At 30.8% G+C, this 18,292-nt stretch overlaps 1 protein-coding gene across 17 annotated transcripts in view; it reads right to left on the reverse strand.

Moving 5' to 3' along the window:
• Positions 1–17,996, reverse strand: part of ATP8A (ATPase phospholipid transporting 8A1) — a 38,980-nt gene extending 20,984 nt beyond the window's left edge. For 5 of the 17 annotated variants that reach the window (XR_012462426.1, XR_012462425.1, XM_074141406.1 and 2 more), the window contains exons 1-10: positions 17,818–17,969; positions 12,660–12,754; positions 9,830–9,959; positions 3,838–4,064; positions 2,680–2,778; positions 2,431–2,591; positions 2,004–2,201; positions 1,486–1,763; positions 1,300–1,409; positions 390–485 (exon numbers count right to left, since the gene is read on the reverse strand). Coding sequence is in view for 14 of the 17 variants with exons in the window: in XM_074141406.1 (XP_073997507.1) it covers positions 390–485; positions 1,300–1,409; positions 1,486–1,763; positions 2,004–2,201; positions 2,431–2,591; positions 2,680–2,778; positions 3,838–4,064; positions 9,830–9,941 (1,281 nt within the window). In the remaining 3 variants the exon portion in view is untranslated. Of the gene's footprint in view, positions 1–389; positions 486–1,299; positions 1,410–1,485; positions 1,764–2,003; positions 2,202–2,430; positions 2,592–2,679; positions 2,779–3,837; positions 4,065–5,705; positions 5,954–9,829; positions 9,960–12,195; positions 12,215–12,659; positions 12,755–17,791 lie in introns of those variants that run through there. The other 12 variants (XR_012462424.1, XM_074141419.1, XM_074141414.1 and 9 more) reach the window with 9 other exon arrangements.
• Between the last annotated feature and the right edge of the window lie 296 nt (positions 17,997–18,292).

Here is an 18,292-nt window from a genome sequence, read left to right on the forward strand (position 1 = left end):
TATTTGCGAGACTAGCCGGCCTATTGTGTATACATTGACTAGTGACCCATTTACCCAATTAGAATTGATGTAATTATTTAATAAACCTTTTCTTATTTTTTTATATGATGAAGTTTAGATTTCTATCAGCCATTCTTAGCTGGAAATTCAAATTCATACATAATAGCATACTTTATAGATAATATACGTCCCAAGATTCCAACCGACAGAATTATGTATGTCACACAGGAGAAGTTTTATTGTAGATTACTAAGTGTATCAGAAGAACTAAGTATAAAAAAACCTTGATTTGTGAAAATGCTAACACTTATTACTAAAATTTCCAATTATTTTCTTTTCTTAATAAATGACAAAGTGAAAGACAGCTGATCCAACAGAAATTTCCTCACCATTCCAAGCTCTTCGTTCAAATTTGATGTTCGAGCAGACGCAGGTGTATCTGATTCATCGTGGTACATGTGTATGTCCATATTTATAAAAATTGCCTTGAAAAAAAAAAAAAAAAAAAATGGAAAATAAATAATTCATCGAAAAATGCAAAAATACTAAAACCTAATTTAAACAACCTTTTCCTTACACTGTTTATCATTGTTTCTTTTTTTTTTTAAAGGAATTATTGCTATACAGTTTCAACTGCCATTAATAATTTGAATTAAACTATACTATAGTTCCAAATAGTCCTATTATAGAGGAGATGTTCAAACTTCGCAGTTATTATTATTATTATTTTGAGCCAGCTAGTTTAACCCATCCAAAGGCACAAGGGCATTAACCTTACGACGCGATTTCGGACAACCCCGAATGACAACAAAGGAATCAATCTGCTGCTTCCCAAATTATCTACAAAGTAGAACGGAAATCAGAGAAAGTATAATACAAGTGAGGAAGTTCAAACGACAAAAAGGCAAAAGCAAAGAAGTAGGGGCTGGCCTTTTTGAGGAGAGTCACAAAAAAGACTTCAACGTTCACCTAGGATGTTGGGGATGCAAGTCGGGGGATTGAATCTTGAATCCGGTCACATTGAATCAATCAATACTACAGACCAGCGTTGCAACCAAGCGTTCATGAATTTTCGAAGATTTCTAGCTTTGAGATGCTATAGCATCAAACAACTCATTCCCCTTATCATTGCAATGAATAAGGTACCCACTGAAAGGTGACTTTACAATTCTAATTTCTAATATACAATCAGTAAAAAAAAAGAGAATTATCTAAAAATTTGACCATTTTGTCAGCAGACAAAAAAATGATCTTTGTATTTAAGTACTTTGAAAAAAAAATAAATAAAGAAGAAATTACCTGAACAAAGCGAACTACTTCCAGAGTTACCTGAAGTGAAATTGGTATCAAATTATTATATAAGATTATAAATGTTAATAAATTATTTCCAAAATTTCTTGATAAAGTTGCTAAAAAAAGAAAATTATGGATTAATACAAAATATTATTTAAATAAAATGCAAGAAAGTAAAAAAAGGGCCCCTACCACCTATTCCTAGGTACCAAAAAGCTGATTGGTGCTGCCGTGTCCATAATTCGTTGTACAAAGCGGATATCATACATAGCAAAATAAGTAGGAAGAACAACATAAGTACTTGAGTGTTTGTAATTTTATCTACAGTCGAACGTTTAAGTGGTGCTCTTGTCGAATTCATCATCAACTTGGTCTCATGCCCTGTATAGATCACTACTCCGAAGACCCAACTAGTATTTCTTAACATTGCACCACGTAACAATATCCTTTCCGGTCCTAATGGTAACGTTCTATAAGAGAAGATTTTTTAAATAAAAACCTTAAGTAAGGTACATGAAGTAGAGAAAAGCCTAACATTTCTGAAATTTAGAGAATTTTCATATTCTACGTATTATACTAGGTTAGAGTTAGAAATTCTTTCGGACAATGCCTTTTTAGATAAACACCCTATTGATTGTAATAGCTTAAGTATTATCTATTCAAAATTAAATACATAATTTAAAAAAAAAAAAACAATAATAGTTACTTACGATTTGCCTGGTTCCTTCAGATTACCCTGGAAATCGTAAATAAGTTTGTTTGGATGTTCACATTCCACTGTTGCAGTAAAAGAGGACAAAGCAGCCGTTCCTAAAAGTGATGCAGTTTCCGGTAAACTTTGACGTATTTTCAAATTTGTTTCACCATCCAAATTCATTGTCTCTATGTAGCACATGCCTTGTGGTTCACTATAGACAAAACAAAAAGAAGAATTTAAAAAATTATAAGACCTTCTTACATGAAAAACACAGCGGAAATCTACTGTAGCCGTATGCACAAATGATGCGATAAACTTCAGTTTTATTGTGAACTTAAATGAGACAAACACGAAATTACCTAAAAGCAATTATCTGTAAAATACCTTTGCAGAAAATTTGATAACTTCTTTTAATTTATACAAAACAAAACAAACATAACCTGGTAGATAGCACCAGTAAATCTGCTGGGAAAAAATTATTGTTGTGCACTTTAACAATATCTCCGACGACAATATTCTGCCATTGAACCCACTGCCAGTTGCCATCCCGTAGGACTTCCACTTCCCTTTTATTGGTTTCCCCATCTGCCCTGTGTCTTTTCTAGAACGTAAAAATAAAATCAATCATTAAAATTATGAAAAATCAAATAAATTAATTTATTTTAAATAGAAATTTCATAATTACTTACAAAATCTTCAATTATCTCTTTGATAGCAGAGACAAGAAGTATAAAAATAAGAGGTACCAGAGTCGTGTATCTTCCTGTTGGAGAAACATCTGGGATTTGCTGTAAAATAAAAGGAAATAATTGCACACAATATCAACTAATTGTTTAGGAGTGCCCCGGGTTTGCATTCAACCCAGACGTGTTGGTGTAATTTGTCATTTTTTTTAAATAAATAAAACAAATTATGTAACTGACTTTATCAAACCATACTTCAGACTGTTTTGAATTAAAAATATTTTATTTATTTATTAGCCAGCTGTGTTTGGAAATTTAAGTATATTTTTAATTTACTGTACTAAGAGGATGTATCGTAATCGTGAAAATATTCAAGAGAAATATCCGTTTTCAGGTCCCCAGAGTGCGCACAATTAAATTTAGGTAAAAAAACAAAGATCAACCAAAAATACCTCTTAACTGAATTAATTTTCTTTTTTGGAATTTTCTTCAAAAAACGGCTATAATTTTCCATAAACTCGAATCCTGGTTGCTTGTACATAGATCTGTAACTTTTATTTGCCACATTTTTCCAGGAAAATTCGATTATAGGCACTTCCGGAGGGAGAGAGAGGGAGAGATAGTGAGAGACGGACCTACATTTATTAACCATTTTTCTGGAAACTTTGGTTTTAGGTTAGTTCCTTGTGTAGACATCTCCGTAGGTTTACATTTCAGTGCTTTCCACTGTTTTAACTATATTTTTATGTTAGTAATAATTATATATGACTCAAATGTTGTGAAACGAAGAAAACATTTGTAAATTAAAACCTTGAGAATAGTAATAAAAGAATGTCGTGCGAGTTTTAGCACCATATTGTTTCCTTAAATTATATATCTATCGTTTTCTGTCCTTTTTTTTAAAAAGAATATTTGACAGGTGTTCATGATGCTCATAAGGGGATTATAGTCCGCCTTTTTAAAGACAGGTATGTTTTTGAAACATTCTTTAGTAAAAGATGTCAAATATCACCAACTGTATGTAATTGAACATAGGCCTAGGCAGTTAAGAATAAATAATTAAAACATTTTAAGACTGAAAGTACGGCTTTATGACCTATTTAATATTTAATATTTTTCAATATATAAACTCGTTTTAAGAATACTTTCATTTAATATAAATACCTGTAGAAGTGCTATTAAAAGGAAAAAACAATTAGAATATCTTCGAAACTGTTCAAATAAAAAACTAGGTAGGAATGTTAGTTTTGTATATTTCGCTGTGGTAATATGATTTGAAGCGTGTCTTTCAGGCTGGAGTTTATTTATAAAGACAATCCTATAATCTGCCGCACCAGTTACACAGTCTACGGAATCTCGTCCTTCTACCAAATTCCTACGATCGCCATCAACTGCAAATAAAGAAAAAAAAAATCCATAAATTAGAAAAATGTTTATTATTACGACGTATATAAAGTAAATAAGAATATATTCTCCTTTTTCAATTACTATTTATCATTATATTTCCTTAGAGTGGGTGAAAATTAGAACTCTCAATGATCATTTTCTGAGTACCACTTCTAAGATTTGAGAAATTAATGTTCTGACCTAATTAAAAATTATTTATAATCTTTTTCAGCTAGAAACCCTGAACAGGACGCTGATGGTAATAATAAAAACAATTTAATTCATACTGAAAAACATTTGCAAAACATACTTCAATATGTTTTGCTGGTTGTAGGATTTTTGAAAGATATTTACACATTTCAGCAAGAATGGAGGTCTTATTCAGCGGCTGCCATGTTTTGTGATGGTATACCATAAAAGTATTTAAGAACAAGACTAAATATCCCAGTTTTCACACCTTAAATTTTAAGAGAAGGAGTTTTTTTGGGAAATGATAGCCTTTCTAAAAAAAATGCCTAACAGTTCTTCTCCGTTAAAGATTAATGTCTGAGAATCCCTTCTCAGAAGAGCTGACGCTGAGCCTTTACTTGTAAAGTCTGTTAAAAGAATATAAGGCACCAATTTTCCTGACATCTAAATAGGCTATTCTTTGCTACACTCATGGGGGATGAATGCAATTCCTCAACAACCTACAGTAGCCGCTCGGCCTATTTTGAAAAATACCGTAGAAAATTTAGGGAGTAAAAAGTATTTATTTCTTTTGCCTGTCTCTTACCCCCTTTCATCAGAGACTTTACTAAATTTTTAACAACAAAATTTACTCAAGTGTTATGAGGAAAATCATTTCTATGCAAATATTGTAAACACAAACGAATTAAAAAGAATATTTAGCTTCTGTGAACTAAACATTTCCTACTTTTATGTTTGCAACGTTTATATAACATACATTTTGTCATCAAATATAAATTTTGTTCTTAATTTACACAAGAATCTGTCAAAGAGAAATAAAACTAAACTGAAACGTAGAAATACAGTTTTTTCTATACATTGCCATACAAAATCCCTTCTCCAAATAATCTTGTGTAATCGATCAAAAGGAGAGCGAATCTAATCACAAAAACATTGAATACGAATTCTCAAGAGAATAATGAAGCAACTTGATGCTACTGGATATGCACTATCAAAAGAAAACATTTCTTTAAAAAAAACTGAATTTCTATTTGTGAAATTTTGTTACTTATATAATTCCATATAGAGAATAATATACTTTTAATCAAATTAATGTACTTTTCACTTAATTAACATAAACGCAGCTAACCTTAAAATAAAAGTATACAATTAATAGTCTAAGCGTTAAGGTCAACTAATTGAGACAAAGGTTATCACCAATTACATAATAGTATTATGCGTGTAAAAGAAATTATTATTACAAATATTTTAAAAGGCATATAAAGTAAAACATATTGAAAAGATGTTAACAATAGACTATTATAAAGAATTTCCAAAAATATTTATAATAAAGAGTCAAAAGATGTAAAAACTTTTACAAATTTCAAGCAATCAATTTAAGATATATGTGACAATTCATTAACTATGTATTAAAAATGCATATAAGATCAAACATCTGTTACAAAATTAATAATTACCTGAACGAATCCAAGGAAATAAATTATAACAACTTCGTAAATATCTAGACACATAATATTCCATTACTAAATTTTTACTAACAAAATATGGGATGGCGAAAAAGAATACAACCACTAGAGAATTGCAGGAACAAATTTAATTATGTTACAACCAGCCAACTTCATCATATTTACTTATTTACTTTGGTCCTAAACACAATATAACCGCGCAAGACAAACCTAGTGACTAGTAGAGTGCTTCTGGAAGGTTACATCAAGGGTTATATTGAAAAAGGTTTTGAATTGTATACTAAAAATAGAGGAATTAAACCCTCAATTCATAACTAAAATTGACTCTTTTTTTTTCACTCTCATTTTGATAAATGGGTTTTCTGATTTCCAAATAAATGCTTTAATGAATTGGTTATATCTGATTTCTGAATAATTTTTACAATGATTCAGAATTAAATGACAATAAAATAAAATACAAAAAAAAATAGATGAGATGTTAAAATTTAACTTTTGGGAATAAATCTAATTACAGCAAGAAAAGTTTTCTATTTTTTTTCTTCGTAAAAATAATTTAAGAACATTAGTAAGCTTTTTCTTAAGAAAGTAAACGAAGGTATTGTAAACGTGTAGCTATTGAATTTTAACTTTTCACAGAAAATCTTCACTTTGCGGTCCCCTGAGTAAAAAAAAAAATGGCTTTTACAAATTGGTCACTCACTATCTCATTCTTTCTCGTGTATGTGAGTGAGTGTGTGTCCACCGTAATTCAGAAATGATGACTCAAAGAAAGTTTAAATTTGGTTTATTTCGGGTCAGATGCCATCAGAGATCACAATAGTAAAGTTATGGTCAAACTCAGTCAACGTGAAAGTACCACTTGATTGAACAAATTTTTCAGTTTTTGTTAAAATTTCCATCTGTATTTTTTCAATAATTAATGATGAATCAAGGAGTCACCCAATTATAAAAAAAGTTGTGCATTTATTGAGCTTCAAGAAGACCATATGGATTTTTTGTTTTTAATAAAACCCTACCTGCACGAAAAAATAGGCATTACTTTACAATAGGTAGGTGCCTACTTAAAATCGCTACAAAAATTGTTTGAATTATTCAAACAAGGAAGTGGGAAAGAATTGTGGCAAATTTTTAGTATCTTGACTATAATTTATTGTTTGTGCAACTTATCTTAATGGAATAATGGAGTTTTTTTTTTTTTTTTAATGAAAGTTAATTAATTAATAATTAATTAATTTTTGGAGAAGGAACAAAAAGAAAAACAAACATTTAATTTTTGAATTATTATTAATTATCTTTGATGAAAAAAAAGCCTCCATTAAGATAAGTTGCACAAAAAATTGTACTTAACTACTGCGTTTTATTGCTACTGTATTTTTTACTTCCGTTTTATTAAATAATAATTTTTCCAAACTAAAATTGTTACTTTTCTTTTTGTTCCTTTTCCAAAAATTGACATACAAGGAAATTAATAATTTGAATCAGTGAAAAGTCGATTACGCAAACATCCCAGTTTTCTGCATTTACACCCCTCTATTCGGGGTAGGATTTTATTAAAAACAATAAAATCCATATGGTCTTGAAGCTTAATAAATGCACAACCTTTTCCTGCAATTGGGTGACTCCTTGATTCATTAATTATTGAAAAAATACAGTTAAAAATTTTAACGAAAATCATCGAGAACGAATTTTTTTAGACATTAAAGTAAACATTTCATTTTTTATAAGTAACGTTTTGAGTTTCTAGGTTAAGCAAATTTATAGGAAATTTAATGCTCTTTCGTTCTAGGATAAAGGATAGAAAAGTTACGGCCGTTTTTATGGCGAAAAAAGCCAATATCGACGGAAAAGTTAAAAAATGCAAATATCTTGGACACTATTGAGAATCAGGCCATAGTGAATAGAATACTTTTTGTTGCATTTGATCTGCTGAATCACCTCCCGAAGTTTCGACCTCTCCTCCGTGTACACTCTGTATGTAGATCTATAACATTTATTTAAAAAATCTGGAAAGTAGCACGTATTCAATTTTTAAATAATAAATAATCTCCTTCTGAGAGTGGAAAAGATTTAAACATAATCCTTATAATATTTATGTTTTCTATAAACATATTAGTTTAATCATTAATACTGTAACGAGATTTTAATTCAGTTGAGTTATCCTACAATTATTAACGAAATCTTAGCGAAACAATAATCCTGAATCAATTTGAATACAGTAGTTATTATTTATTAACCGACAAATCCCGTTAAATAAGTAAATGATCAATTAAATAAAAAAGAAATATGATAATGTAATATAGGTAGCTTTACTTTAAAAGAAAATCTAACACTCAACAATAATTGGTCTATTGATCAAAGGTTAAGTGGTAAATTTGATTGACCGTCTGGTAAAGATTAACAACTGTCAATTTGTCATTGAGTCAATCAACATTACTTTTAAAAAATAACTCAAGAGCACACATTTTTTTGATGATGCAATACAATAAAGATTTTGATTTGATATAAAGAAAAACAAGATTTGATGTACACACCGGACTTTTTCTTACTGCAATAAATAAATCTAACTCATATATTTTCTTAAAATTCCAAATCTCAAAAACATATTTAGTTCTTACTAACTTCACTCAGTTTGTAAAATCGTACAATAAACTCAAATGTCGTACACTCTACTCCAGACTACTAATCAATTTCATCAGACTGTCATGAGAAAAAAGAAGCTTGCTATCGACTACTCACTTTACTAGTGAACTTAAACAATTTATACAAATTCTAGAGAATAGGGAATTTTTTATGAATAAGCAAATTAGATGAATATGGCAAACGTGAGTAACAGGAAGAGAGAATCTTTTCACTAAGAGCATTCTCGACGTGTTACGTTACAGATCAATCTCGAAGGTCTCTAACGTCTTTAACTTTAATCTTAATGGTTTTATCGACTTTTATGTCCAAAATTTACTAAGGAAAAGTTATATAGGAGCCATTAAAGGGAATGGTGAGGGTGGGATTCCCTCTGAAGTGCTATTTTAGTGTAAATTGTGTAAATACTCGTCTTTATAATCGAGTTTCTCTCCCTTTATTTTCGTGGCTAGGTATACCCATAGATTTATGGTCTGGGTTGTTTGTTATCTAAATCGGAACCTATGAAGGATGTCTCTTGAGAGATAATCGTCCGACATTAAGCGAGAATATGCGCAATCAGTCAGTTGGCAAGAACATATCAGCTGTCTAGAGAGACGGACCCCCGGCCTTGAAATTTATGAACTAGGGATGCGTCACACAAGTTTAGTTGGTCAAGGCAAACGGCACACCTTCTGGTTGCGGATCTTTAACCTGGCTAAACCAAGTGCCCATATTTAATTAAAAATCTGACCTTCAGCTATCTTATTGCTGCACTAAAACCAGCTACTTCTATTGTGGCTGTAGGTAGTACCAACCTTTGACAGAAGGAAACGTCTCTACCGACATTGCTGGTTTGCGATACGAGGCTACTCATAGATACCAGACCATTAGAGGAGAAACTAGGTAAAAACGATTAGCAAAAAGGCCTAAAAGTGAAGAGGAAGTATAAATTTAAAATTAAACAACAATGGGGAGTTACAATAAGCCTATTGTCTTCACAGATTGAGGGAGATTAACCTAGTAGAGTACCTTGCAGACTGTGACAAGAAGAGGTGGAAATTGCTGCCCTGTAAGCCGGTGATGATATCGCTAGGCTGCGGTATGCGTTCTCTGTTATGTTGGGGACGAGAGGAGATCATATTGCAAAAACCGTGGACCATGTAAAGTGAGGAAGCCATATCTTTTAGACTTTTCAAGGAAACCCTTAATTTCTGCCACCAAGTGCTGAGTGTTTGTTAATAATAATAAAATTTGTAAAACCAAATTTCAAATTTTTCAAAAATCGGAAGTGTTTTCTTGTTCGAAAAAATTTAGGGAATATTGAATTAAAAATATATAAATCGCTTACACTGTTAATTTGGTGATCTCCATATTTTGTCGTTAAAAATTTATCTGTCTTGGATTAATTTTTTTGGGGGGGACATAATTAATTATAATATTTAACCTTTAAGTATACTGTTAACTTTATTTATTATAATTGCTTTTTAAAGTCTCACCGCGTGAATTTGATTCTCTGCGCGGCTCAGTACTTAAGGACGTTTCACCATTACGTTCAACAAAACTTGTTTCTGTGACTTCTGCATTGGACGGCTGTCTGGAAGAGGTCATACTTCAACATTGAACCTCCTGGAAAAATTCAACAAAATTTAAATAATGCTAAAAAAAGGGAAAAAATGCATATATTGAAAAGCGAATAAAATAATTAGGTAATATATTATACTTTTCCGTTTTATTGCCCTGCGTTTAAATAACAATCGAGCTATTATCGATTCCGTGTTTTCACCGGAACTATTCCTTTTAAGGTTTCCATGGTAATAAAGAGTGATTTTGCTCTAATACGTCTGTATGGGTATGTCAGTCAAATGAAGACCAGTAAAACACAAAGCAGGTGGTTCAAATTTGATATTACGTTTAGGCACCGCTAAGAAATCAGGGAAAATACGGGATTTCAGTTGAGAATTGAACCCTAGACAGGGCCACTTCACGGAAATTCTTTTTAGGGGGAATTGTGGGGGAAGGAAGGGATGGGCTTTCCTTTAAAGTGTCATTTCACTGCGTTTACTGCAAAATTATGGCACTGCCAATAAAACGCCACCGTACCCTAAAAATATCCCTTAGAAATATCCTTTTAGTTAAGCCAACCAATAACAAGCCAAGTAACATTGAGTCAAATATGCAAATTGAATTAAAACTTTGAGAAATGACGTAAGAGACAGGAAATGGGTGTTCTCACACATTTTAGGCACAGTTCCTCTTCCTACTCAGCCATGAAGGAAGGCCGGCAAGTTGGGATTGACTCTTCTAAATCTAATTGTTTGGCAGAGAGATAAATGCAGTTAAACTATAATTTTTGTTTTTGAATTTTGTTTGATTTAGCATAGTTTTAGGTACTAAATAATACCAGGAATATCGAGTTCTAGAGGAGGTAGGTTACTCTAGCCAGCTGCTAGTCGGAGTGGAATTCTGTGATTGAATGATTCGTGATTCTCTAACGGATATACTTGAAGCAAACTATGAAGTATGTACTCCTAATAGTATCTGCCATAAGTATACATTAGCATCCTTACCAACTCTGGTTTGAAAGCGAACTCGAAAACTCCCTTTAGTTCGGTAAAACCAAAAAAAATCTGATGGCAAACACACGACTTTTTTTTTTTAAACAACAAATCTGAAGGTTATAACTGATTCATTTTCCTCAATGTTGGTTGACGTGATTATCAGCAGTTGATGAATGGGATCCAGTTTTCCCGATTACCTCAAAACATTATCCATCCCCCATCTCAATCACTTCTTCCCACTTGGACCATACTCAAGACTCCCCTCTAACCGTTCCAACAAGTTTAAAGCCGAATTTCACTCAACAACGCTGCTCAACGAGAATGTACTTTGATGAAAATTCGCTATTGAATAGACAAGAAGACAGATTTCAACAAACGGAGATTATTTAAGAGGTTTAACTCCTTCAAATCTATCAAGTCTTTGTATCCAAACACTCGCCATGTAATTGTTCTACAACTTCAGGAACAGTTATCATAAATAAGCTCAGTAAAAAATGAAGTGCTGCCAAAATTCCAATTTAGCAAAAATATGGTTGGCCTAGAGGTAAGGGCTTTACTTGAAAAAACAAAAATATTTCATCCACCAGATTTTTTTTTTACCTGCTTAAATGAATAATAAATATTTTGTAATAATTCCGAGCTTGAGGAAAATCGCCGAAAATGAAGTGATTTCCTCTAAAGGTTACCTTTTAGAGTACTGTTATGGATATTATTGCCTGTTTTTCGCAAGGTTTTTCCGCAATTTTTTCAAATATCACTTCACAGCTGATTTCAGCTAAAAACTTGGAACTTTTTTTTTTTTTTAAAAGAAAGAAAATTCATGATAAGACAGTTTCGGGGTGAGATTTTCTCATTCAGAAGAGAGGTTCCAATCTAAAGTGCTATTTCTTGGAATGGTGCATTGTTACCACGTTTATAATATTAGCGAGCGTGACATATATTGTAAAATTGTTGAGTTTGAACGAAATCGCTATTCTGGGAAGGGGATTCTTTTAAAATTACACGTTATGAGCTTTCTTAAACGTTCTACACTCATATAACTATTAGCTTTTGTTAAGGAAAATCTTCTCCTTAAAACTGATTTCAGACTTTGAATTTAAACGAGAATGGTTTATGTTTTTCACATAATTTTATTCCCTCTAGTTTTCCGCTATTCCCGGCGGAAAAGTGATTCTTAAAATGATGAAAATGGTACTTTTAGAATGGTGCTAAGACTCTTTTGTAGTCCCTTTCCCTACATAAACAACATTGAAACCAAAGAATTAGTTAAGTAAAAAATTCTTAGCCTGAATAAAATCACTTACAATTAAGAGAAAACAGAAGTAAGTGAAAGTCTTTGGTATTTTTTTTACACAAATTCGAAACTTGGTTAACTGATTTATTTACATTGTTTCGAGTATTTACTAATTATGATGGTAATAAAAATAAAAAATAAATTAAATAACAATTAATAAACGAATGAAAATAGAGTGGTTACAAATTAAATGTAGTCACGTGAACAGCACGATTGATACTGAAAGAGAATGAGGAGAATGCCAAGTTTTTGTGGGGTGTTCACGATGGTGAGGTCCAATCAGGTCAGCCGAGAATGATAATGGAAAGGGTTATATAGTAAAGTAACCTAACCTAGCTTCCAGTAGCCGACCCCAAACCAGAAACATTTCGATGGCCGAACAAAACCCTTTATCATAAAGGCACTCTTACTAATTACGGCTGTAACTTAAATTAACTGAAACAAAATAATGGAGCTATTACTTGGTAATACTACCTGGAAAGTCTTTTTTTTTTCTTTTTTTTTTACAGCTGACAGATAACATACATTTTCATTACTTAATTCTAGCCGCAAACATGGGAGAACATCACCTTACAAATCATGGAGGAAAAAAAAAAGAAAAACAATTAGTAACTTCACAAACAAAATGAAATAATAACGTATCAATACATTAACTGTACATAAAAATAAAATACATTAATAATGCTGAATAAAAAGATGTTTAAAAGATAAACAGATAAAAAATATCTGGTCACACACAGATATGGCACACCTTACTTTACTGACTCACGCCCACACAACTATTCAAATATGAGCTCATGTCAAAAAGTCATCAAAACAATAATAAATTGAAATTAATATGCGGTTAGCAATAAATTTTCTTCTTTTTGTTTTCCTCAAACCTTTTCCTTGAATTTTCTTGGAAGAAATGTTAAAATTTTAATAAATAAAAGTAAAGTAAAGTAATCGCCTATTTTTTCAGGCGGAGCTTAACGTCCAACTACCAATTAGGTGTCGTGGACGGAGGCGACTAGCAAACATACTTTACTGTAAATTTCTTTTATTAACAATTAAATAAAATCCAAGGCCTAAGACCGGGAATCGAATCCACTAACCAACAATACATTTTAGCGTCGCAGGTCTCGCCTCTAACCCGCTCGGCTACCGTGGCGCCTTTTTATTAAATAATACAATAATAATAAATAATAAAATAAACGCACTCCAAATTATAAAAGAAAATTTCCTATTTCAAGAAAATCTTCTCCTTAAAACTGATTCCAAACTTTGAATTTAAACGAGAATTATTTATGAGAAAATCATGTGTTTTTCACATAATTTTATTCCCTTTAGTTTTCCGCTATTCCCGGCGGAAAAGTGATTCTTAGAATGATGAAAATGGTACTCAAAACGACAATTTTAGATGAAAAACTCCAAAAAATCTGCACGATCCGTGTGCATACTTCCGTAATACTTCCGCTGCTTGCCAGAAAAAAAAAGTGTTAAAAACTTTTTACTTGATTAATAAACGTTACAAATAGTTGTAAGCGCAGACTGCCAGACAAAACAAATGTCAACTACCCTAAACGACCTGAACTTTGTAAATAAAAGGTCGACAATGAAAAAGGTGTTTATATACCTAATTTTTTATTTAGTTTAATATTTAAGAATAATGTTCTGCGTTCTGAATGTCCATGCGGTTTTTTTCTCTTCTACTTAGTTACTAGTAAAAAAAAGAACCAAGCATTGTAATGGTCTTAAAATCTCTGAAACAGACTAAACACAAGAAATATCCGTTTTTAGGTCACCTGAAGATTTTCTAAATCAGAAACAGAAAGATGGAGAGAATGGTTATTCATCTCTTGCGAGGAAAATAAGTAAGCATGTTGTAATAGCTGTGAGAGATATTCTTGACTAATGCAAACAAATTTAAAAAGAAATGTTGCGAGCCGTTGTTGGGAAAATATCCAAAAAAAAAATTGTATCCACAACAAATGGCTAGAATACTTTAAACAAACTCAAGATGCAAGTTCTAAGAACACATGTTTTAAATTACAACTGTTTACTGAATCGAGCGAGCATTTCAATATCGTATTTTCACGAACGGTGGAAGTGAGGGAAAGAATTAGAGACTTCCGGTTTCTGGAGTAGTTAGAAGATGCGTTCAACCAGCTTGGGGTGTAAAGGGTATCTTAAACAAGAACCCTCTCTTGGGTGGTGAGGGGGAAGCTTTATTCAGAATGTTTATATTGGATAATGGATGGCAGGTGTGAGTTTACACTAGAAAGTGGTTAGCCATATCTGCCGAGACTTCCGCTTCTTTTCCTAGAAAGTTCCTCTACTAAAGGATCAGAGTGAGTTTCATCACCTGGGAGTGCTGAAGTATGAGGAAACTCCCCTGATTCTAGTGAGGATCTGAAAAAAAAGATCGCATTGCAGAATATTCCATCATTATAAAAAATAAAATCTTTAAGAAAAAAAGGTTTTGCTTCAAACTTTAAAGGGGCTTCGAGTGCCATTTACATATTAATTACTAAATATGTTCTTGAAATTTTACACAGTATCTTTTAGCATACTTAAACTAACAAAATGAAGTAATAAATATTACTAGATAATAAGAGAAAATGAAGCCTCTAGTTAGCTAGATGGAAAGACCACTAAAGGGCAGACTGGCATTTCAATGTATTGTACTAAATAGCGGGGAAGTACGCTACAATGAATCTATTGTACGCCTTGAGTGAATTATTAACACTCTTAATTAATAGGACTAACTTTAAAGTGTACAAGCGGAAGCCCTTACAGTAGTAAGAGAGAGTATTGCAAATCAAGTTTTCCAAAATTAATCTTAAAATTACTAAATATTTATTCTTTATTTTCTTGCGTACGTAGTTCAGAAATCCAGAAAAATATGTCAGACATTCTCCTTCTACAATTTAAAAGAAAAAAAAACACGAGACATTCTCTTATCTAAATTTCAAATTGCAGAAACAATTTATATTTTAAAAAAAATTAAAAATAAGTTTTATTATAATTATTATTTATGATTATTGGATTTTGTAATTATTTTGTTACATGACTAGTGAAAAAAGCAAATTTTCCTTCTTTTCTATGGTAGCTGTTTCCTTTTTATTATAGAATTTTATTTATTTTATTTTTTAAAAACTAAAAATTACACCATAGTAAAACTTCATCTTACTTCGAAAGATAAATTACCCGTATCGTTACTAACAACAAATGGCTCTTACTCGTTGAATTCTTATAAACTTTTTATTGCTTTTTTTTTATTAAATAAAACCTTGCAATTAAAGATTCAACAATTAGTTAAATCTACATTAATTGCTAACCTGTGTACTTTTTACATACAAAAACATATGCGTTTTATTACACAAGTGTTTCTTGTAATAATTTACTTATCGTTCTTAAAACAAATAAAATAAATGATTATTTAATGTAAAACATTTCTAAAAATATTTTTTTTATTGCTTCACTTATTTTAGGATTTAGAAAAATTTAATACTCTTAAACATAGTTGTACTTATGCCAAAAAAAAAGAAAAGAACAATAAATTATACAATATTTTAACTGAAATTAGAATCAAAACTGGTTGATTACTCGAAATTAACTGGTAATTTTACCAAACTTTAGACAAAGTTTTCTGTTTTTTCTCTGGCAGTCCCTATTAGAAAATTAGTATCCGAGTTTACACGTCTTGAAAGAGTGCCACCTTAAATTCCACCTTCACCTATGGTACCAAAAATGGTCTTGAAAAAGAAAGGAAACTACAACAATCGACACATTTTTTTTACCAATTTCCCATGAGAATTCTATTAAGAGGCCTTCAAGAGAATATATCTTTTCAGAACAAATACTAAACATGATTACATTAATAGCTGAATGAGAAAGTCGTACAGAAAAACTCTGAAGAATTTTAATTTCCCTTATTAGTTCGTGAAACATTTTCTTTATCGGGTTTTCAAAGAAATTACTATTCATTAGATCCCCCTGAATTAGAATGTGGCTTTTAAAAAATGGTCTTTGTCTATGAGAGAGAGAACACGTTATCTCAAAAAATAAACATCATTCAAATTTACATTTTATTTTTTGATCCCCTTGGGCCAATAACGCACTTTAGGAAGTAAATCCTATTATAGGAAGTGCCATTTTAATGAATTATTACTACTTCATTTAAAAAAAAAATTATGGATGGAGGAGAGAGTAGGCATCCCTCTAAAACATTATTTTAGTGTAACGAGGGGATAAAAAAAACTATACAAAGTTAAGGATTAATATTATGTTTCAGAAATTCGGAGCCGGTAGAAAATGTAAAACTTAGAACAATTGCACAAGCAAAATCACGAGTAAGTCAGGATCAGATTTTGTTTTACTTTTTTCCTCACGAGATGTAATTAGGTTCTTGGAGCTTTCCCCTAGATATCAATGTTTCAAAAATGAATTTTCAACCGATATAGCTTCACGTTTTTACGGTTTTTCACTTAAAAAATCGATTATGGATTAACAAGAAACCCTGCGAGTATTTGTGATTTTTTTTTTTTGAAATGACAATAGAAATTTAAAAAAATTTCAGGACATTCGATAAATAAATAATTTATTGATTACATTAGCTAGAAAAAAGTTACTTTGAGAACAATCAGCTTAGTATATCAGTTAAGTGAAAGTTTTATCTAAACTATGAACTCGTACCAAAAGAAGAAAAGTTGGCGATTTTAATAATGTCAATTAGTGATAATTCTTTTTCTTTTTTTTTCTTGTCAAAACTTTGGTGTTTAATGTAATTGAAACACTAAATGAAAAAGTAAACTACGAACGGAAAAACGGAAGATAGGAAGTATTGATTTTATTGATCGTTCTGAAAGCATGCAATATATAATCCTTACTTCAGACAAGTCACAGATATAAGATGAAGATTGATTAAATTACAATTTGGAAAAAGATCATTTGTCTTTTTGATATTCTAATAACACTAATGAACGAACAAAAAAAAAGGCAATGAAAATCTAGAACACAAGATTAATAAGTATGAAATCGAATTAGCTTAAATTCTTAAAAATCACTTTTCTAAAAATTATACTTACAAGTAAAATATTTTATTAATAATAAACAAAACGAAAAAATACTAATAAAAGTAATTTTATTACAATTAACTACATAGGTTACTTACCGAAAAAGTTTAATAAAACAAACTAGTAAAAACAACCCGAAATACTTATATTTTCGAATAAATTATTCCTAACTAGAACACTATATTATTCACATTTCATAAGGTTTATGCTAAAAAGAAAATAAAAAATCAAAACTACTGTGTGATTTTGGCAAAATGCCTGTAAATTGCGAAATGTTTTTTATGTACTGTCAATTACCCAAGAAACTAAGACATTCTTCTCTTCATGTTAGTGTAAAACTTAAACCTGGCCAAGGGTGATAACGATTTTTGGGAAGTAAGTGGAATTTTATTAGCTAATCGAAAAACTATACTTAAAAAAATTCAAGTTATCGTTGAGGTGAAAAATTGGGAAATATTTATTTCAACGACAAACTTGGTTAAAAAATCACTGTGTGACTAAATAAGAAATAAATGATAAATAGTAATTACATAGAAATTTTCATTATACCATACTATTTATTTATTGATGCTTACGTATCCGGCCAGCTATTTCATCGTAATCAAGTTTTGATCTTGTTACCATTTCCGGAACTGTAATACCAACTATTAACAATTAAATTATTAATAATAACTTTGTTCAAATACTGTACGTTTGAGTTTAACCACATCTCACACCATCCGAAAAGTACGAAACTAAAATAACCTACTGAAACCCCCTTGTAAGGTTAAGTTACCACTCCCACTTCTATACGGTACGTGGCTGATAAAAGGGGGAAACCATTAAATTCAAGATTAATTTTCGCAAAATTTAAATTTCTCCAAAAGTGAATACGTAAATAAAAATATCGTTTTTGCCTTTTAGATTATACTTTTCTGACATTTTCCCTATTTCTATTTTTTTAAAAATCTATCACTTCATTTACGTTGTTTTAACGTCAGACATCAATATAAGAAATATGACCTTCACCTTACGTTTATCATCATGTATTATATAGTCGATTTTTTACTG

Source organism: Rhodnius prolixus, unplaced genomic scaffold (assembly GCF_049639745.1).
Source record: "Rhodnius prolixus isolate KJV_2025 unplaced genomic scaffold, Rpr scaffold_6, whole genome shotgun sequence".
In the NCBI taxonomy this organism is placed as follows: domain Eukaryota; kingdom Metazoa; phylum Arthropoda; class Insecta; order Hemiptera; family Reduviidae; genus Rhodnius; species Rhodnius prolixus.